This window comes from Falco cherrug, chromosome 4, assembly GCF_023634085.1.
Source record: "Falco cherrug isolate bFalChe1 chromosome 4, bFalChe1.pri, whole genome shotgun sequence".
In the NCBI taxonomy this organism is placed as follows: domain Eukaryota; kingdom Metazoa; phylum Chordata; class Aves; order Falconiformes; family Falconidae; genus Falco; species Falco cherrug.
In genome coordinates, this window is record NC_073700.1 from 68,008,055 (window position 1) to 68,031,110 (window position 23,056).

The 23,056-nt window shown below is 36.5% G+C and overlaps 1 protein-coding gene across 4 annotated transcripts in view; it reads right to left on the bottom strand.

The window, feature by feature from the left end:
* Positions 1–23,056, bottom strand: part of WAC (WW domain containing adaptor with coiled-coil) — a 63,545-nt gene that overhangs the window by 36,279 nt on the left and 4,210 nt on the right. For all 4 annotated transcript variants that reach the window (XM_055709963.1, XM_055709964.1, XM_055709962.1 and 1 more), the window contains exons 4-5: positions 1,273–1,379; positions 371–486 (exon numbers count right to left, since the gene is read on the bottom strand). In XM_055709963.1, the coding sequence (XP_055565938.1) occupies positions 371–486; positions 1,273–1,379 (223 nt within the window). The remainder of the gene's footprint in view (positions 1–370; positions 487–1,272; positions 1,380–23,056) is intronic.

A 23,056-nucleotide genomic window follows, 5' to 3' on the forward strand; every position in this document is an offset into this window, starting at 1 on the left:
GAAGCCCCCAATGTACCAGTTCAGCTAACATTGCAAAAACGAACAAAAGGAAAAAAACCAAACCAACCAAACACAAACCAGACAAAAATAAAAAAATCCCTAAAACAGAACAAATGAAACCAAATCACTCCACCTCACCAAAAAAAAAAAACAACCCACAAACCCAAAAAACCCAAACCAACTATACTTCCTCTTCCCATTCTGGATCACCAAGGGATAAAATAGGTGCCAGAAGTCATGGTAAGGGTAGGAGCACAGTAGATTTGGACCGCAACTTTTTAGAGCGGTAATCTATTAGATAAGCTCAACTGCTCTTAAATGAGTTTAAGAAAATTTCTTCTTTATACAATGAACAGACACACACAAGTACCTTTCCAGCCACTCTTTTGGTTTTTCCCATTGTGAAACTTCTGTTCGGCAGTTGTAGTAGTATTTTTTGCCTGAAGAGCTGATGTGTTCAGACCAATCGTCCGCAGAATCATAAGCCTTTAAAATACAAAGAGTGTTGTATATTAAAACTCTCAAGTAGTCATTTGTCCAAATTTAAAAGCTTCCACCATTTAAAAAACTATATGGCATCCTCACATGCACCACATTACTGCTTTCCATTTACACTGCCTCTAAACGACTGTTTCATTTTGATAGTTTAAAAGATGTGACCACTATACTTCTGTTGCATTCTGCAACAGCTTCCTGTTTTATTGCCATAAACCCTGAAACAACATCTAATAGCATGTTTAGTGGGATACGATAATACCAATATTGATAACATTAGTTTCCTGCACCTTAGAACATCCTCAAAACTTATCTCTTCAAAGTTTTGTATACTTCAAAAATTTAGCTATCCTGTTTTCAGTGCAATTTTTAACAGTCACCACCCTAACTACTAAAACCTGGATAATAAAATGACTAAAATTCACAATGTGTAATGTGCCTTAAATAAGTAAAATCATAATGATCATAATGTCTTCTCTAGATTTACCAACAAAGTTCATGGAAAATATTTTTCTCAGTATTTACTGCATTTAAATAATCAGGTGTTTAAAAATTCAAGACAGGTACCTCAAAGCTCTAATGATTATCAATTAGAATAGTTTTACAACATATAACAACTGCTCCTTGGGTTTACAGAGTGTTTACAAAATAAAGACTGATACTGGAAAACTCAACGAAGCAGTTAATGAACATGCTGCCTGTTTTAGACAAAATGATGAAAATTCAGTGTGTATGAATGGGGTGACACAGAGATGAATCCTAATCACAAATACTCACTGCATCAGAAGTTTTGCTTGGATTATTGCTGGGATTAGAAGAATGTGAATTTGAACTATGAAGAGCACTGTGGTTATGTGAATTTTCTTGTGGAGAGTAACTGGTCCCTAAAGGAAAAAAGAAAGACTGTTCAACATGTATATTTTCAAAGAAATCAACCATCTGCATTCTAAGGAAGTGGAAAGGAAAAGGAGAGGGGAAGGTAGAAGGCACACTGCCCACAGCCTGGACCAGAGCATAGTTCATGCAGAAGTATTTCAGGAGACCATATGTGTATTTCTTTTTCAGACAGTGCAGAGCTCACTTTCCCCTTCTAGTTACACTAATGTAGTATGTTCCTTCACTAGTCTTACTATCAAACTTCATTCCACTACAAACAAACAAGTAGCCTTTATAATTTTTGAGGGTTGGAGGAGTCCTAACATGTCAATTCAGCAATTAAGGACATTTTTCTCCTCAGCATTAAGTCAGAAAGTTTTATTAGATGTATCAACAGCCTACACAGTTAGATACAAAAAATCATGTTTTAAGTTCACTGGAGCAACACTGTTTTCTTAACCCTTTTGAGACTACTTGTAACTGGTTCTAGGTAACTATTTCTGTTTATGCACAAAGATTAATTTCCCTGCACTTCAGTCCCTGCAATATAGGTACTGACATCTACAATACCAAAAGAAGCATTTCCCAAACTGCCACTTCTGGCCTCCCTAACAACTGCTTCTCAAGGTAATCCAGTTTTCTTCCTTACCATGAAAACACTTCAACATAAAAGAACAGCTGGGGAATGGGAAGAGAGATAACTCTCAACACCTTTTACATCTACATCTGTGCCTAAGCTCAAGTCACCAATTACAGCTGAACAGTTTTAATTACAATTAATCAAGGCCATCCATTAAACCCCTTGCAACCTTATTTTAATTTCCTGCTCTTAGGGCCTCCCATTCCTCAAAAATTTCTAAGAAAGTAAAAAAACTTCCATTCCTCATTATATGATTTCCACTTTCTAAGTTTTAAATGTTCACATAAATCACACCAAACTGGAAAAAAAAAAAAAAAAAGTTTCTTACACATTTCAGGGAAAAACCTAGATACGTTAAACACAATACTCTCCCTGCCTTTATTTTCCCTCTGCCTACTGAGAAGTTTCTAAATACCCAGAAATAATACACTAGGCACCACTAGCTTTATATGTTATATAGTGGTCATATCTAAATATGAAGTCAAAGTGCTTCGCAAATGGCAAAGACTGCATCTTAAGGCAACTACAACACAGAACAGTTCACTGTTAGTGGACTGAGAGGTGGGAGTCAATGGAGCCATTAAAACAAATACTTTTGGTGGTCTTTTTTAAAGTCTTTCGAGAGCTACACATGTAGAACATGGCTAAATAATATACCATGGTACAGAATGAGAGAGATTACAATGCAAATTCTATCTTCTGATCCTTCTGACTGTACAAGAGATGACAAAATTACTGTTTCAAAATTCTTCCTCCCTGCCTCTAACCCTGCAGGTTAGAAAAACAGTCCATCACAAAAGCAAAGTAGTACACCATGACTAATCTGTTTAGTAGCCTACAAAGGTTAAAGACTGATTTGCAAACACATGAGTTACTGCAACCTGAACCATCAGTAACTCTGAACCTTTTCCTACACTATTTTGGCTAAAACTGTATGTCATTCTCTTTGAAGATCTGGAGGTAAAACAAAGGAAAAAGACTTGTCCTCAAATGCAGCCGTCCAAGGGCTGGACAGCTGGACAATTAGTCCTACACTACAAGTATCTTGCATGCTCAGAGCCAGGTGGAATAGTGGAATTACTTACTGGGGCGGGGGGAGGGGGGAGTAACTTAAGCTTGTCAAAGCAATAGTCACACCATCACATGTTTGTGACACATGAATACCAACAAAAAATTGAGCTTCTAGTGAATGATGTGACTTTAACACGTTATATAAATTAGAAAACTCCAGAATTTAGACTTTAATGTACATCTATAAAAACGGGCACATCTAATTCCCCTAAATGTATACAAGAAGTATATTACAATTACAAGACAGTACTCCTCCATCAGTCACATCAACAGTCTTATTTTTTTTCAGACACTGATTATGCAGTGAGATAGTTGGGTTAGTATTTTCATATTAATCATTCCATTAAGTCTTTATTTATTTACTATACCCTTCCCAAACTCTTCAGATAAAACCATTAAAAATTCTTCATGGGTTTCTGTAGGTTGCTTAATGCAGACATATTAGTTCATTTCTATTATGAGGTAAATTCATCTCCTTTTTTAAAGGAAAAAACAAGACAAACGTTTACCAGGTGACTTGTTCAAAAAGTTTGATATTAGTCACTTCAAAACTTCAGAAAAGACCAATGTAGTTCATTTCCTGTAATCCCATACCATGGATGCAGTAACACCACACTTTGTTCAGCATACTGGAGATGTAGTTGGTGATTTTTAAATATTATAGTGGTCTAAATACACTACCACAATGAATCTAATGTAACACACATTTTCCAAACATGTTAAGAAGCAAACAATGTACGCATTAAATCAACAAAAACCTTTAAAGCCAGTTCTGTCCAATCTATAAACAATGCCCTCAAACTCACTGCACAGACTTTCAGCCCCACGTGGTCTAACAGCTCAGCAGCATCCCCCCACCATTTCACACTGTTCCCTGGCTGCCCTGGTTCCCAGGCCCAGTACTGAGCCACAGAACACCTCGGGTATCAGAGCTGCTGCAGCAGTCACACCCACCTACAGCTGGCCCCGATAGCAGAAACGCCCATGCGGCCCCTTCTTCATACAGAGCCCCTGGGCCTCTCTGCACTGAGCTGCGGCCCCTCTAGCAGAACTCCCGGCTGTACACCCGTGGGTTCACCTCGAGTCTGGGATCCTGCCCTACCTGGGCCGGCCTCAGCTGCATAAAAATGGATCATGGCTACTCCAGCAATACTGATTGCCTCGGGTTGCCAGGACAAGCTACGGGGGCTTTTACAAGGGCCAAACATAAATACGTACCCAATGGTGTCTAGGACAATTACACAGCCTAATTACAGGTGTAGGTTCACTCCCATACCTCCATTTTATTTTATGCATAATACTGCTTTACGTTTGGATCAGTACCCAAACTTCAAGGAACAAGCATACAAAAGGGCCAACAAACTGATTTTTGCTGTTGGGAAGCTTCCAAGACCAAAGCAGATGATACTTGGGAGAACAAGAGTTTTATGCACTTCACACAAGTTAAGGTCTTAAAGACCATACGCAACCACCAAAACTGTATCACCAAATCAACCACAACTAAAATCTTGCTGCCTCAGTGTAAAAAAGTACATATTAGCATAGCAGTCCCCTAGACATTCCGACAACCCAGACAAGCAAGCACTGCCAGCTCAGGTTGCCAGGTAAAGTTGCTAATGATCTTTAAAAGGCCATAGAGAGCAATTCACAAGTGGAGGTCTACCTCTAAAAGAAGTGGGGTTCCCCTTACTCGTACACTAGCTTTCACCATTAGCAAAGCCTAACTCCTGAGCCATTTGAAGGTGGCTGTGACTCGCACCAGCTCTGTGTCTTCCAGTTGCCTGCCTGGCGAAGTACATCACGAGAACAGGATCACTAGGATTAAACCACAGCCTAGAAACAGGAGTGATAAGGTAGACAGCACGCTGCTGTCCCTCAAAACGTTCCCTTACAGCACTTCTCAGCCTTCCTCTTATGGTTAGACTTTCCTCACTAGTCCCACTTTCTTCAAGAAAGAGGGAAAAAAGACTTGTTTTTAAAATGCTTATTAGCATACCTTCAGAGTTAGCAATTATAAATACACATCTTTGATGCACCACAGGGAAATTCACACTGTTGTTATAAATCCTCCAGTTCAGTTACAGAACTTCCCATGGAAAAGTTTACTGCACCATCACTGTGACTTTCCTCAGCTTAATCATTATTTTGGAAGCAGTTAAATCTGGAAACAGCTATTCCTAACTGGAAGATGGCCAAGAAGGGCACCAGCACTGCAGTTACATAAAACTCTAGTGGTGCAACCATATGAGCAAGTCTTCAATAACACTATCTCTAGTGATGAACAGGTCACAGGACAGGTCAGAGCGAAGGTTAAATTATCATAACTATCTTCAAGTTTTTCAAACAAAAATCACATCTTCCTCACTAATGCATTAAAATCTGCCAGAAGCACAAAAAGCAATTGGTTCTGGGAACCTATTCAAAAACCAGGCAGTGACTTAATGCCTACTACAGATTTGAGATTCTGCCACACCAAGACTCAATTTAACGTTTTTGTAAGTGGTTTCCAGATCCCAACTGCTGAATCCAAGGCAGTTTGAACTGCAACAAGGGTTCAACACTACTCTGGACTTGGAAAACAAACGTAACAGAGTGAAATAAGAATATTCCATTTTATAGCATAGTCAGCTTTCTCTAGTAATTATCACATTTAATTAATGTCTCCGTTAACACCACTTCAATTCTGTGAAATTAAGTTGGAATTCTGAGTTAGCTAAGGATCAGACTGCTCTAATAAAGCAAATGATCTCCCTCCCTTATCCACTGCTGTCTTTCAAGAACAAGCAGAAACTCTTTCCTTACTAGCACCTACAGCATCCATTTGTAACCAGCTAACATACATTAGAGTCAAATACATCACTGTACATTTCACACTATCCTCTGGCATCCAAGTGTCAGACTAATTATAACTCTTTTTTACTCATAACGTTATACAGTATCATAAACATCCAGATCAGTAAACGGGGGGGGGGGGGGGGGGATATCTTTAAACAAATGTACACTGTGAAATTAGACAGTAAACAAGTTCACACAACCTCCACTCACACACAAGACTCTACCGAGGCACAAACAGTAAAATTACAGTAGTTGCAGCACTACAGTACTGCACTATACAATAGTTAACTTTATACAGCCCAACATAGATAAGAGCATTTCTGATTCCTTTTCAGTCAGATAAATACCTCGTTAATATCCTAACTTTCCTTTTGTCCGTAATATAAAGTGTCAGATAATATAAAGGGAAGTTTAGAAATGCTCACCAGCTGGGCAGGAAACATAAAAAATTCTCCCTAGCAATAAAGAGTGCTGTAACTGGAACTCAAAGGCAGTCTACCCCTTCGCTCCCTCCAGAGGGAACAGGGATTCAAGAAGGGCTGTAGGACTGCCTTCGGTGCCCAGAAACCAGGGGTATGGAAAGAAACAATGAGAGAAGCAGCAAAGCAAGGAAGTTCATTCCACTTGTTTCAACACCATACATACTGTTCTATGCCTCCATGTTCCAACTCTTAGCTAATATGCAATCAAATTCATTAAGCTAGAGACAGTATTAGAACCTCATCTTCCTCAACAGAACAAATACTGCTCAACTGACAGACACTAATTATTTCTTAACAGAGAAAATTTATCAGCGATTTAGTTTATGGTAGTGGTATTTTATGGGGATAGCTAATTAAGACTTGTTTTAAAAGCGAAAATTATGGAAATCTAACTAGGATAAGCCTAAACTAAAATGTCTGAAGTGTATTTCAACTGACATCTGTAACTTCAGTGCAAATCTTTGTGCAGAATATAAAGTTCTGCATATGGGAAGGAAAGAAAGGACACAATACAGGACATGATACCCAACGTCTCAGCAGTAACTGAACATCCTATCATGGTCATTTTTATTTGCCACACGTAAAAGTAATATGACAAAACATAATTTTTCTTCACTGCATTTTCATGTGGCCTGCTGTACTGAAATAAAATACGGCTGTCTTCCACAGGCAACTGAAAGCATAAAAACTTGCAATTTTTCTAGTAGAGCAACACCTCAGAGAATACACCAACTGCACAGTAACATTTTCCAGAAATTCATAACATACCAAGTTGAACACACAGTGCTCTGCCAAAAGAAAGAATATCTAGCCTGATCACTGTACTGCCCAACTACCCAATTACATACTCATTATGCCCCCCAAAAATATGTTTTATACCAGTCACCAGCAGCAAAAATGTTTGCAAAGCCCCATTTCCTCCCCTGTCCTCCTCTCCTACCATACTGCCTATCTGGAACAGCAACATCTGTGTTCTGTAATGTTTGATTCATGGGATAATCTTCTCAATGTAAAGAAAAGTTTTCATTTTTTTCTCCAAGTTACCATTCATGCAAAATTTCACAGAAATTAGTCCAAAATATTAGTATAAGCACAACAAGAGTCCTATATACATGGAGTGGGACAAAAGACCAATAACAGATAAAAAATTATACTGTAAGCATACAGTTTTCTTCATAACAGAACTTTTCTTCAAAATTGGTAGTAAGAAGATAACACCAGAAGAAGGAAAAGCTAGGAACAGTAAACCAATGAAAGTCAAGGTCTCATATTGTTTTACTAACGAAATACTCAAAGCAAGACATTACCGATTCTTGAAATGAAGATTAGCTTCACATTTTATCTTACACATTCCATAACATAACAGTAGTTTGCTATTTTGTTGTCTTCTGCTTACATTTTTATTTTTAATTAGTTCTTTTCAATTTATTTTAGAAACTGAAGTTTAATCTTAGGGCAAACTGTACAAACTGCTCTGCAAAGAAAACCAGTTATCTGCTCATCAAAAAGGAAAGCAAAAGGCAGTAATAAAACAGCTCAAATTAAATTCAAACTCCTGAGTTCTAACAACTCAGTGATTTACTACTCCAGCAGCTAACAGACAGACTGTTTTCCTAGGGTTGTACTTCAGTCTAAATAGATGTTAACAGCTTGGGTTGTCCTTACTGGTAGAACAGATATAAACTTATTTTTGCCCAAGTATCCCTTTCTAGTTTGCTCCTTTCCTTGTTACAGCTACAGCAAAATAGGTAAGAAATTTTGGGGTTATTGTCTTCCTCCCCTCCGCCAACCTCCCAGCAGCAGCGACAAATCACTTTTCAACTTACGCATAACTCAGCAAACAATCAGGTTCACTGAACAAGGTCCACTGAATCCAATGAATTTCTGGAAGATTCAATACTCTAATGTCCCAAGTCACATCCTTCAAAAAAGCCTAAGGGATGCAACATGCATTGCCACCACACTCTAGACAAATCCCTACCCACTTTCTTCTTCAAAAAAACCCCAGTATATCAGCAGTTTCCTTAATACCTCAACTATTAAAACAAAAATAAGCAGATGACTGCACAAAATTTTACCATCACCTGTAAAAACTTGTGTTCTTTATTTCTGAAGAGCAGTAAGCAGCATAATTTGAATGAATTTGCCTCTTTCTCCTAAATAAAGGCAAGTCCCAACCAGCTCCTAAACGTTTCTAGTAAGGCCCAAAAGTTACTAAGGTTACTTTTAAACAAATGGAAATCTACAAGTTGAATTTATGTGAAATTAAGAACTCTAAGTGGACAACAAATTCTTCAGATTTACATTTGCTATTTCCTCACTTTGGGTTCAGGTCCCCTAATAAAATTAACGCAAAGCTAGCAACATCCTCAACACTGTTTAACATCTCTAAGGCACCTACTTGATTCGAGAGCAATCAACTGCACAGTCATAGTCACTTCATAGCTTAACTACGTTTTCATTCTTGACTGTAGCTCAGAGAAAAATTTACATCTCTAATACAGTGTAAGAGTACACAAGAGAGGTTCTTCTGTCCTCAAAGAAGAGCTTCATACAGAAAGGGGCTCTCTAATCATTATGACACACAAAATGAGAAGTATTAAACTGACAGCCAGAATCCTTACCAGGAACTAGTAAGGACATTTACTCCAGCATGCATTAACACAGCACATGGGCAACAGACTGAATTTCCTCCTTCAAACCCTCCCCAGCACCATGGAACCCAAATGAACAGCCAGCCCTCCCATGAACATGCTGTAAATGCAGTACTAAGAGATTCAAGTTTGGTAATGGAAGTCTCACAGCACCGCAGTGATGCATTATTCTACCTCAGGCAACAATACTTCACAATCCTCATCACCCCTGAGTAAACAGAAGACTGACTGCCACTGGTTCATGCCTCAGATTGGTCTGATCTCTTATTAAAAAATAACAACTCCAGTACATAAATACAGCAAGAATGGTATGAACAGCATTTCAGGTTATGTCAAATAAAGTATATTAAGGTTTTAAACTGGATCTTAAGTAGAAACTAACTTTGTATCTAAGCACCTGATAATAAGCAGTTACCACAAAGACAAACTGTTCACTTTAATAGAAAAGTGTGTGTAGAAGTATATTCAGCACACATCACAAAAAATAAAAATTTCACTTCTGTCTGATCCCCTGAATATCTATTTCTGCAATCACTGATGCACATTAAATGTCAGTAGATAATTCCCATTTTACAAACTTTTAGAAAGTTTTTCTTTTCCTTGAGTTTTGAGAGGAAAAAGTAGTTAACAACACATTTCTGAAAAATATTTTAGTAATCTGGGGTATTGTTACATTATTATCAATAGGCACATGCTCAAATGCTTTCTGAAAATTAGGCTTAACGATTACTAAAGCTGCATAAAGAAATCCCTTAACATTTGGGGTGTGGGGTGTGGTGGGCATGTGTGCGCCTCAGTCACAGTTTTTACATTTTATCCAAGGAGCTTCCCAAAGAACATAAAATAAATAGACTGGAGGAAACAGTGGTGTTTAACAATATACACCTCAGTGATGCAAGATGGAAATCGCTCAAAGTGCAGACACTTTCTAAAAACTGGGTATTCCGATGTTTTAAGACTGCAAATAGCACAGTAATACTATGAAAGACTTGATACACCATAAACTGGTCATCACTGACAGAAGTTTGTATGGCCAGGGGTCGTACAAAATAATTTCTGCTTATGAAGAAGGAAAAAAAAGGCAAGGGCCAGAACACAGCTCTGAGACATTTTCCTATGTATCACCAGCACCAAATTAGTACTCCCTCTCAGAAGATGCAATCAATTGAGCATGGTATGACAACTTAAATTCTCTGGCAAAATCCTCTAAGCAAAAGTAAGATTAAGCAAGAATGAGGCCATGTTGTTTGGCAACTTTCAATTTTCTTTTAAATGTTTGGGGGACAGTTTACTGGGGACAAAAAAATTTAAGCAGAAGATTCTACAAATGCAATATTACTTACAAACTAACTTGCATGAAAGTTTCCATTACTCAGTTTAAAATAAGGATGATGAAGTTGCAACTTTTTCTGAACGTAAGTATTGTTATGCAGTGACAACTGCTTGCAAACTTAACCCCATCTTAATTTCCTTAATCTCAATTAAGCGTGCACCATTTAGAGTCAGCAACTCTACAAATTTGTAGAGTAGAAAGATTAGAAAAATGTAGAAAGATTAAAAAAGGAGTCTCTATTCCAAAACACTACTGCAATCCTGTAAAATGTTAGTCACAGATGTAACTATCACATTTAATATCCTTAATAAAAAAGCTGTGACAGAATCAATGCCTAGCCATGTTAAAAAAAAGATAAGAACAAAAAAAGATATTGTGTATCTCCCTTCTTAAATGTGTCTTTAGAATACTAACTGTAAACCAGATATCTCAAATTCATATCTCAAGATACATCAAATTTGACTACCCTCCAAAGGCATGCAGAATTTTGTCTCATTCAGTTCTATTCTAATTTTGCAGACTAACACAAGAAAGCCTTCTTTGTCCTTCAGTTACTTAATAACCTTATCTGACAAGAACCAAACTCCACTTCAATACAAGATCACTGCTTAAGTGCTATTAATATTTGCCAGTTGAAGAGAACTTTGCTTCTAATTCTAGGGCCATATTAATGACATTTTTAGTAACTCATTACAAATGAGCAAGCTAACTTGAAAATACTGAATTGAAAATATTTTTAAATTCAGCAATTGCTCAATAAAATGTTACGTGATAATTTGTGAAATGATTAGGCTTGGACAAACTACTCTCTCAGTTCAGGACGTGCCATGCCACATGTGTATTTATTACAGTATAGATATGCAACAAGTATAAGGATTTTAATTTTATGCTTATTTAATTTTCAACTGGGAACTGTTTTTGAGAAGAGGAGATGTTAATAACATGCTGAAAAAACTAAGTCAAATCCATTTCTGCTGCACAGAAGTTCTTCATTAAAAAAAATGAATGCTGGCCCAGGGCTCAGGGTGGGAGGGGAGGTGGAAAGCAAGGATCAACCTAAGAATTAATATATATGGTGTTGTGGTTTTAATATGACAGATTTACAGCCTTAATTTCAGGCTGGATGTTTAGCTCTGCTTAAAAAAGGTACTGTGCAATAGGGTTTTCAAGTATCTGAAGCACAGTAGGTGACAAGACAATTCTTCCCGCTTCGCATTAAATAATTCTTAAATATATGCTTAAAATTCAACTGGTCTTGCCTTGAATTTCCTTACGAGAGGAAAATATGCCTCTCACAAAAGCTAAAGTTACGTTTACAAACAGAAAATCTATTTTGTGATTATCTGGTTGCCCAAGTGTCTGTCTTACTTTATTTCCCTAGTAAACATTCCCCAAAAGGCAATACAAAATACTATTAGCAATCATTAGGCAGTGTTCTGCCAGTAAAAGAGGTACACTTTACACTACTTGAAGAGGATCATATTATTTCTCATATTAAATGAAGTAGAAACAGTATTCTTTCAAAAGCAATGAGTGGTTTTGAAATTAAGCCCATGCTAACCTGTCAGCAGCAGGTGTCTGAACAAACTACTTGACTAGAAGAGGTCTGAACTCCCAATGATGTTACTCAAGGGGGACACCTGATGTGAACACACCATCATACAGAAAAACGTAATTATGTGAAATAAACACAGCAGGAAAAAAAAAGGTAAAGCACATCACCTGATTTGTACAGAAAGTTTATGCGTAGATGTGCATTATTTGTAATTATACACCTTAACAAAAAAAGTATTCTTTGTTTTTTTCCACATTTGGGAGTGAATAGGTATGTTTGAATTGCAATAAATCAGACTAGCAGGACAGATCATAACTTCCTGTCCCTGTTTTTGTTACTGATAAGTATTAATAACTTTGTTACTAACAAACTCAGTAACACATCTACCCTAGGAAAGCACTGAGGAGGTCTGTTGCTTTGGAGCATATAAAACAGCGTAATATTTAAGAAATCTAGGAAACCAAGGGAAAGGAACTAATCTGTACAACTGGGATGGAGCTGTAAATATTGCTTCTAAAAAATATTTTCAGAAAGCCTGACATGCCTAAATACAGCAGATTTCTATGATATGGTGAAATACAGAACGGTTCTCTTCCAAAAAAATAAGTTTTTTAAAAAATAATTTTGCTAGGGATACCAAAATTCCTACAGCAACAGATGTAACAGGTTTGAAAAACAGACAAGAGGGGTTTTTTTAAAAAGTTTAATTATGCTGAGGTCTTTTCTGTAAGTATCAATACCGGTAATTTAACACAGTAACTTAGTTTGAATCTAGAAAAGTCTAATAGCAGCATGTCCATTACTATGGATATTTTTTCAAATCACGTTTTCTTTTAACAAAGAGGCTGATCTTCAGATTCCTGGAATAAGCAGATTAAAGAGCACTACTGTCAAAACCAAAATCACTGAAATCTTCTCAAATCTTTAGGTACAGTTACAGAATAAATCTGAAGCTCTCATTTCGCTAGAACAAGCCAGAAATTATTCAAGTTTTTACTAAAAAAAAAGTATATTTTAACACACACTTTTAATGAGCTGATTGTATTTTGTTTCTGCATAGATTAATGTGCATGTTCACAGTTCATCTTTCCACAAGCTTTTCTCTGGTAGGCAGCTTCTCAGACAAAACTGTAAGGAGTTACTAATGACAGTGCCAGTTCTGAAGTACACTCTTCAAGGGAAAATAGCAAGTAGCAGTAAACTCAAGATTTGTAGTATCTGGGGTTAAAAACCACAAAGATAACACAGTCAAATACATTTTCTTCCTCTTAATTTATCAAAGTGATTCAACATCATTCCCCTTTCAGACCCACTAGGTGGGGATTTCTGTTCTTTTAGCCCAGCCCTATACAGACCTAAAAGGAGCTGTGCCTCCAAGCTCTATTCTTCCCCACATAAACAGGGCAGCATTTGGGGCTTTAATCAGCTGCCCACGAGAAGGCACAGATGAGCCATTTTCATGTTTGAGTAGCTACCTTAACTCTCTAAAAGTAAGAAAAAGGTAAGAAGGAATTTGATGTTTTCAAATGAACAGGACCCACCAAAAAAAAATGCCACAAAACAAACAAAACACCTCAAACCACAAAAAACAACACCCCCCCCTGATTTTATAGTTGGAATTTCCTGAGCCACAAAATCATATGCCTTCAACCACTGCCTCCTAAACCAGAGAAGGTATTAGCCGTGTGTGTTTGACCAGTTCATATTTTCTAACCAAATATATAAACACAAAAAATGACACAATGTTTTCATAACTTACAGCTTTTCCTGCATTTTTAGAAACAAGTATTTAAAAAATAGGAAAATGTGATTTTACAAATTTCTTTAAAATTCCTTTATATTTTCTCCCCAGTAAGAAGCTGTACTAGTTCAACCGTTATCATTATTGTTCTTATTCAAAATGTTAGTAAAATTACTGCAAGAAAGATCTGTGACTGATTTCCATTCAATATTGGCTTACTTAAGATTTAAATAAAACTAGTCTAATCTTTATATAAGCAGAAGTAACCTAGTTTATCCTGCTTCTCATCTCATCCTGTAGCCATCTTAGTCTCTAAGACTGTTTCTCACCTCCACAGACAAAGCCAAAGCTAAGGACGGGAATCAGAAAAATGGATAGCAAGGAACCAGATGTCACTGTGAAGTGCTCAACCTATGTCCAATTAGTCTCCCTGCTTCCTTTACGGTCACAATGAATTACAAGAAAAATACCCAGACAGGTCAGCACACTTTATATGGAGGCAAGAAAAAAAACCACCTCATTACATTTTCATACAGTTAATTCATTGTGTAGCTTGACTTTATTATCTTATATATCTGCAAGCTGTCCTGGCACAGACTATTGGCTATTTAAAGGAAAGCTTTATTTAATAAATGTTACAAGTTCTTTCTGCCTATAGCACAGCTCTTCAAGAAGTTCTGCAAGACACATTAGTGATTTCTCTTAAGTGAAAACTTAAATCAGAATCAAAACTTAATCAGAATTAAAAGTATCAGAATTCAGAAGAAAATAGATTCTAAATGTTTTAATTCTCTGTACACAAACTAAAACCTCAACTGTAGTGAATAAGATGACAAGACGTGGAAACTGAAACAATAGAATTTGATAAACTTAAACCAGCTTCTAAATGTAACCCCGTACTTTTGGGGGAGGGGGAAGAGAATTTTAGCTTCATTATTATCTATTTTCACATTACCCTGCATAAACATGATCTACACACAGCGAGTTTAAGGACTATAGCATTTCTCCATCCAAAACAGCAATCTTTATCCACAGAAGCTATCAATTACTCTCCAACTGTCACATTCACAGATTTAACTGAAATCAAACGTATGCTGCAAGGTGGTGAGGGGGGAAGGGAAAGGCCTTCACTCTAAAAAGCATGTGAGACAAGCATGTCAACTTTTCTGTAACAAGTTCTTCTGGCAAAGAAAACATTTAAGGAGAAATTTACATTCTGTCATAGGCACATTCTGCAAATCTAAAACAGCAAAGCAATTTCAAGATACTCACGATACTGTCCAACTAGATGAAGCTGTGTAGTTACAGCCAACAAATTAAATCCAATCTGGTAAACATACACATCAGTGAAAAACATCAAAAGCCTGCATGAAAGTGGAAGCATGTAATCATCTTTGAAGAAATACACTCTACATACTGTCTGGTATAAATTGTACTGAACTGCAGATGAATTTTTAACAATTTAGATGGCAAGAAATTTCAGAGAACAGATCATCTAGATTATACTCAATCCTAAAAAGCAATTTTAGGATAGCTGCTCCTAAAAAAAAGTATGCACTGATAAAGCACACAAAACTTAAAATTGTACCAGTGCAGCCAGCACCTGCAAATACTGAATTCTGCTGCCAACAGATCCCCATCATAGTTCCACCTTACCCCACAACAGCACTCAAAACAACATATTCTCAATGACCAGAAATCCTACAATGCAATATGAAACACATTTGCAGGTTCTTAATCCTCACATACCATAAGCCAAGATCAACCACTTGGGGCAGGAAAGCTATCAGAGGAATGCTACTTACAAAGTTAATTAACAATTTTTAATTCCTTTCAATTTGAAGTCCACTAATCTGCAACATTTAAACTAGAAATATTCACATTACTGTTTTATCTATCAGTGGGTCTTTGATCAACTAGTTCAACTTTCTGCATGAAACAATTCTTAGAAAGCTTTCTTTAAGTCATCCAGTTTCAAAACTTTTACCCCTGCAAAAATCATCACAGTAAGTCACTCCAATAGTAACAACACAAAAGTTTATATTTTTTAAATATTTACATTACGCTAACTGCATCTTGCCCCTTTTTTTGCTACATTCAAGAACTTGCCAGTATACCATTTATTTTCCCTGTAATTATTAATGAACATAAACCCTTACTGTTTTGTTAGTAACTACACCAACAGCTCTTCAGGTCTCTCCTTCTAATGCACAAGTTTCAATTGCAGTCATTTTCTTGCCCTTCTTGGAAAATCTGCAGTTTTGCATACTTTCTGAACTATGAGAATCAAAACAGAGACCATGCTCCAGTAGCTGTCACATTAGCACTAAGAGACAATCTCTCTAGTCCTACTTGATATTCCTCTGATCATATATCCTTTTTGGCTAACACTGCAGTCAATATTCATGCTCTTAATTGTGATGAGTTTCACATCTGTCTTAAGAATCATTGCTCTGTACAGTATCTACTTTCTGTGAAGCCTCACATTCTTTCCTGTAACTTTTTACAAAGTGGACCACTTCTACATCTTCCTCTAGATTAATCAGCATTTTCACTTTTGCATAGCTTAGCTAGCTCTAGAGCAGCAAACAGTTTTTATTATTTGCCATTCAGTCTCAAGTTACTGACAGTATATGAATGATCCTACAATTTCTTCCTTGTAGACAAAAAATGTTATTACTTAGGTCCAAGAGCAAATTTATGCACATTTAGGGGGGAAAAAAAACCTTCACTTCACTTGATGATCATAAATTTTGTATTTTTGGGCTCTATCAGTTACCAGATTTTGATCTATAAAGCATACAATGTAAACAACGTTTTCTTAGCTAAAGATCTCAAAATACTTTATTCAGTGGCTAAGAATCATCTGTTTCACAGCTACCCAAGCTAGCAGGTCAGAGAAGTTAGTTGTCAAGTATCAGAAAATCTGTAACAAAAGTCTAGACAGAAAAAAAGACCCCCTGAAGATTCCCGCAGCCCTCAGACACTAGGAATTTAGCTCTTGAAAATAATTCTTCCTATTTCTGACTGCCTCACCTTTGTCATAAGGCACTTTTAATACCTCATTATATCTCTTTTTTTGAGCAGTGACAAAAGTAAGGTATTAACATTTTTATCTTACCTCTGCTGTAGAAACAAAATAAGTTATGTTTTAAAATTGGGGCAGAAAAAAATCACGGCATTAAACTTTGACCTAGTGTCCCCTTTGCAACTTTTCCCATTACAGTAGTCACAGTAAGGAACAGAATGCTTATCCCAAAGTACTATGGGGCCTAATCAAAGCTCTTCAAGCCTCTTGTTTTCCATTCATTTAAAACACAGTATAACAATCACTGCCTGTGGAAACATAAGTCAAGGCCCCAAAAAGCTTACCACACATCTTTCAACCCGCTGATAGACTGAATAGTGAGGTCTCTTGTCAGCCATCTACTCAAAAATTTATCCCCCTTTCCAGTAACTTGGATGACAGACATTCCAACTGGACATTATTCTTCAATATTGCTCCAGGAGTCTTACTTCCAGTCAGTAGGCAAGTGTAATTTGTGCCTTAAAACACGCACCTTGCTTCACAAGCTTGAAAGTAGGGAAAAAAATTAAACACTGCCCAAGAGGAAAAGGAGGGATGCAAAAATATATGCAGGAGAACTCCAGGCTATTTCACTGTTTGTGGTTTGAGGTTTTTTGGCTGTTGAATGTCTGAGAAAAAACTTCCCATAGCAGAAAAATAGATGAATATCAGATTCAAGAGATGTCTTTGAATTATTTAGGAAGAGTTTAAAATTTACAGGATCAGCAGTTTATTTTCGAAGCTTCAGAAATTGATGCAACTTTGTTCCCTACATATTTATTACCATAGATTTTCCACTTACTGCAAAATGAATGAATTTCAAAATGCTGTCTCACAAAGCAACACTTCCAACAAAAATTTCAATAAATAAAGTTTTAATCCATGGTATAATTCTAAGATTACCTTCTATGCGTACAACTGCAGGCAGAAATCCCTGATTTCAGAGAAGGGATAAAATACTCCGCAAAATTTGGTAAAACACAATTGCTCTGGTTAGTATTTCTTTAATAGGCAAAAGTACTGAAGGGATACAGGTTCACGTCAAAATCTAGACCTGAATTCCCTGTACAATCAGGCTAGTGCTTCCAAATGGAAAGCCACACTGCTTTGGTAAAAAAGCAAACCTGCACAAAATGTTTAAAACAAGCAAAAGCAGCCCAGAACTAAACAGCATTCTTTTACTACTAGCAAAGTATTATTGGGATAGAGGAACCTAGTGAAATTATATGCTTCTTCTAGGGTAGTTTTATTGTTAAAAGGTAGGAAGTCTGTTAAAGGTCTTCAAGAAAGGAAACAATCTTCTAACACTGAAGTTACAGCAGGGAACTGCAGTCAAGTACAACAAAGTTTTGTGATCCCTTCATAATTCAATAGAAAACATTAACAGGATAAAAATCTTACTCAATATTAAGAAATGTTTCTCTCTTTTCAAGCTCTACATTTAAGTCCAGAAAGGATTCATTTTTACACTACAACAAACTACTGACAAAGCATAAGCCTAGAAGCATCAGTGTCGAGAACTGCCTTTCATTGCTGGTACAGTATTTTTCCTTGCTGAAGAACTATACAAGGAACAGTTTCTCTGTACATTGACAGGTTTTTCCCTGGAAGCGCCTAAGAAATTGTATAAAAGCCTGACTTCATAAACAGATGTAGTTAACACTGCAAGTTGGGCGCCATTAACAAAGTTATTACAGCATCACCTCCTCCCTCAGCCAAAACAGAGGCAGAGCTTTCTCTTCCAAGTTCTTCAGTTTTAATGACACTTGGCTTACTCAATAGCCTCTGTAACTCTTTATATAGAATAGGCAGAAACAGCAGCAAAAACAAATGTAAGCTCTCAATAAACAGTATTTCTCTCCTTAGAAAGCAGCCATGTCCCAAATAATGGTTAAGGAACTAACTTTAATTGGGGACATTAGAGAACACAGAGTAGCCCCAGTAAAAAAAAAACCATACATAATTTACAAATTGCGATCCTTACTATGGCCTAGCAGCAGGCTCATCAGAAACTTAAGTTTCCATTGCTTCTTTTCACCTTCATAAAAACAACCCAAAAGTACAAGTGTAATAAGCTGTATATTACATTTCTGCAAAGTCAGAGGCTAGAACCATATATTAAGAAAGCATGATGCTAAGTAAAAATCATTCCCTTATGATTGATTAGCTATGTACTAAAGATTAGTAAATTTAACAAATCTTGTATATAGCCAGTATTTTCCCTTTTCCAAAACATAAAATAAGCTTACCTACAAAAGCTTACCAGGTCTAGCTACTAGACTGACTTGAACATACCACACTTAAAATCACAAAGTTTATGAGTTCTTAAAACACTTGAAGATCCATTATTTCCTTAAACAGATCAATCATAAAGGGAAACCTTCAGAGGACCTATTTACAGATCTGTATTTTATATACTAGCAAATAGAAGAAAGCAAGAATAGTAAGTGAAATGGGAGCTTCCTAATGTCAGAGTCCCAAAGCAATGGACTTTGGGAAGCGTGTGCTGCAATAGGTTATGAATGAACGGCATTGCTTATTGCCGTTTGCTGCAGCTTCCATTTCAGGTAAAGTCTCCCATTACTACATCTTTGCTCTCACAACCTACACCAGCTACCTGAACTTCATTAAAAGAATGAAAAGAAACACGAAAGGAGACTACCCACCTAAACGCATAAAGACTTAGCATTTAATACCATCATATTAATGACAATTCTTTCCTAATATCAATAAATTAGTAAAATCGGGGGTGTTGGGGGTGTGTGTGTGTGTGTGTTATCTTCCACCCTGTGCTTTTTAAAAGCAAGCTTTGCAGCTCCTTTTCAAAAGCAATTTGGAACATTAATATTCTAAACCTTAAAATTCAAAAAGTACACAGGTAGGTTATATTCATTTATCCTTTACTGCAATTCCATGATCACATACTTTCCAACTTCTTCCCTATTAGATCCTCACAGCAGAGTAACCAAATAAAAAAACATGAAAATAATGGTCATACAACTGATCCAGAAAAAAATTCACTTCAGAAACACTGCCAAATGTAAAGTCACTTTCTATCTAAAACTTTCAAACTTTTGGAGCAAACAAATTAATTCCCCAATCCCAACTGAAGATACCAATAATAGTGAAACTTGAAAGGCAGCTTCTATCAAAATCAGGAAACCACAGAAATCTAATTTTTCCATCTTTTTTTTTCCTAATCCAGAGAAAAGCTTCTAAGATGTGAACAGTCCTGGAAGCAACCGTATTTATCTTAAAAACAAAACAAAAAAAAAAACACCAAAAAAACCCACCACCAAAACCTACCTCCTTTAGAGCAATCCAAACGGGCAACATCCATGGAACAGGGGAGTGAATCCCCTTTTACACTTGGACGTTGGGAGCAGTGTTCAACCTACTCCCATTTGTGATCACAGATTTCTCTCATCCCAGCTTTGACCATACAGTTACAATGAAGAAACAGTTTTCATAGTAATTAATAATTGCTTTAACATTAACAGCAGTTAGTACTAACTAAACAGAACCTATTCCAGCTTCTTCAACCCTTCGCTATCTTCATTACTCTCTGACTTCCTTCTTACCATCTACCCTGCAATTTCCTCTTTCCAATGCACATTGCCCAGGCAGCTTCCACTCTCTTGTACCTGCCCTAACGCCCTATTTATTTCTGACTGCTGGTCAATGATCACGCTAATTTAACCAGCAGTTAGCCTCTTGTCCTGTACTGTGAGGGTTATTAAGACAGGAAAGAAATGCTAGCTCTCTGTTTCCACCTATTAGCTGTCCCTTTACTATAACAACTCTTAACTCTGTCAGGAACCACTGGAAAGAAAGCAAACCAACACTCCATGACAAGCTCCCACCACTACTTCAATAAAACTAGGAACTCACGATTTAAAATATTCCATTCAGTCTCTAATAGTAGCAGGATTTTGAATCTTAGAAATGTATTAGTCAATAACAGTGGTCATTGACAGTATTAATTGCCAATTAAAAAAAAATGTGCAAAAGAAACATTCACAAAAGTTCAGCTATATTTTGGAATGTAAATAGCGCAAGTTCTAGTCAAAATTCATGAAAATAGCCTACATAGCACACAACCCAGAAAAAGATTTAATGCTATGTACAGTAATGCTTTCCCATGTTATTTTAAACAATTCAGTAAGATCATGGCATGAAGCAAACATATTTTCAGTCTCTTAAACATAAACGTAGCATAACACTCAGTAAGAAACAACTGAGTACAGATGGCCTAACTGAACTATTTTTGCACTAAGTTCTACTATGTATTTTAGTAGGTCCTTCTGCTCCATACATTCAAGTAGAAACATCCTTTTCCTTTTTACCTAGGGTTGAATTTTGCAATTTTTAATCCCAAATAATACATATACCTCCCTTATGACATTCCCAAAGCTACCCTACCAATCTGACCTCTTTGTTTTCTTTCCTATACACCAGTATCACCTCATTTATGCACTTAAAAAGGCCTACAAGGACGATCTATGCTCCCAGTTTGTCCATTCTCAAGCACAAGAACCCTCAAATCTTTGTACTTCCCTTTTTTCTTTAGTGGAAACACTTTTCCACATCCACAAGGTCCTTCATAGTTCTAGTCCCCGTAAACAATGCTACCTTTAAGTCCTGATTTGTTACTGTTAAGGAACTTCACACTTGAGGTAGTCTCATAAGACCCCCTAATCTCTTCAAACTCCACGCCTGCTTATAGCACCTGACTTATAAATAAGAGATGCACTGAGGGGGGTAGCTGTTCATTATGTTTTCAACACTCGCATGCTTTCAGGTCCTTGTGCATGTAAGAACAAACTTACTGCAGTTTTTATATATGCTGGATATATAAGTACTCTTTGGAAAACAGGGACATGACAAAAACTTGCAAGTACTCTACCTTGTTTAGTCCAAGGTAAACTTGGAAATCCCTCTCCAGAGAAACGATCGCCTCTGTATGCAGTCTCTTTCCACAGAACCCATTCAGTAAGCAACTTTGAAAAAAGCTTTGTTTGCACTGTATCAGTATGGAGGGCTTACCCATAACACACATTTTAAAACCTTAATTGAATTTCTTACCATGGATTACAGCCCTATACACACAAAAGATTCTGCCACAAGTATTACAAAAATAAGCTGTAACAACAAATACCTTTATACAGGTACCAAAGGTATTCACAGGGGAAGATTCGACCATTTTTGAGTTATTTTCAATCACACTAATTATAGCTCTTACATTTCATATATGTACACTTAAATCTTTTTAGCCAGTTGTCTTTACCACAAAAGCGAACCAGTCATGATTAAATGAGTTCTAAGTACCAGCATGCTATATCAGTGAATCTTCCTGTTACACTTCCTAACAAAAATCATTAAGACATATATAGGAGTTACTTTTTAAACACTGTCTTGAAAGGGAGAGATTAGGTTAATTTGGCTTTACATTCAGTAGCCATTCTCCACATTTTTGTTCTGTTTAGTTTCCTAGGGGATGACAGAAAAAGATTGTTTGGGATTTTAATGTAGTTTGGGGAAATAAATACTGGAGATTTTTCAATGAGGTTTGTTTCAAGTTCAGCCAGATCATAGGAAGGCAATAACACCTTTGTAGTAATTCCAAATCAAGCACCACTGATTTTAAAATAATGAAATGCACAGCAATTACAATAAAAAAAAAAACAACAAACCACCACCACCCCCCTAACCTTTTTTCCCTCCTCAGGAGAAAGTAAAAAGAAAAGAAAACAAACCAGAAAATGACAGTAGCATGAAAGCCAACTGATACTCTTTAGTCATATTAGGACTTCAACGAAAAGTTTTAGCTTTTTTTTTTTTTTTAAATGTGGGGTGTTTTATTTTTTCAACTTTATGTCTGTAATTGCAAAACTAAGGGAATACTGTATCACTAACAGTACCTCAGTGTAATTCAACAGAGAACATAGTAAATCGTTAATTATGTCTTCTGCATATTAGCAATATGCAAATATTCATAATACCACAGCATTTCACTCAACACCTACCTTCAATTCGCACTGACAGAAAGATTCAGTAAATCAAAGACAAAGTTAATATCCTTCTGCTACACATGCTCAGCTTTGGTTTACTACATACAATACACAAGATTTAATGTAACTTTGGTTGTTTTGAATACATTTAAAAAAGCTGAAACTGGGGCCAAACGAATCTTATTAACACCACAAAAAAAATAAATCACTTATTTCCATTGAACAGTACAAGTGTTCATCTTTTAAAATTACTAACTTCTCTTCGACTGTTGAAGACTACTCCTTCTCCCAGTCTA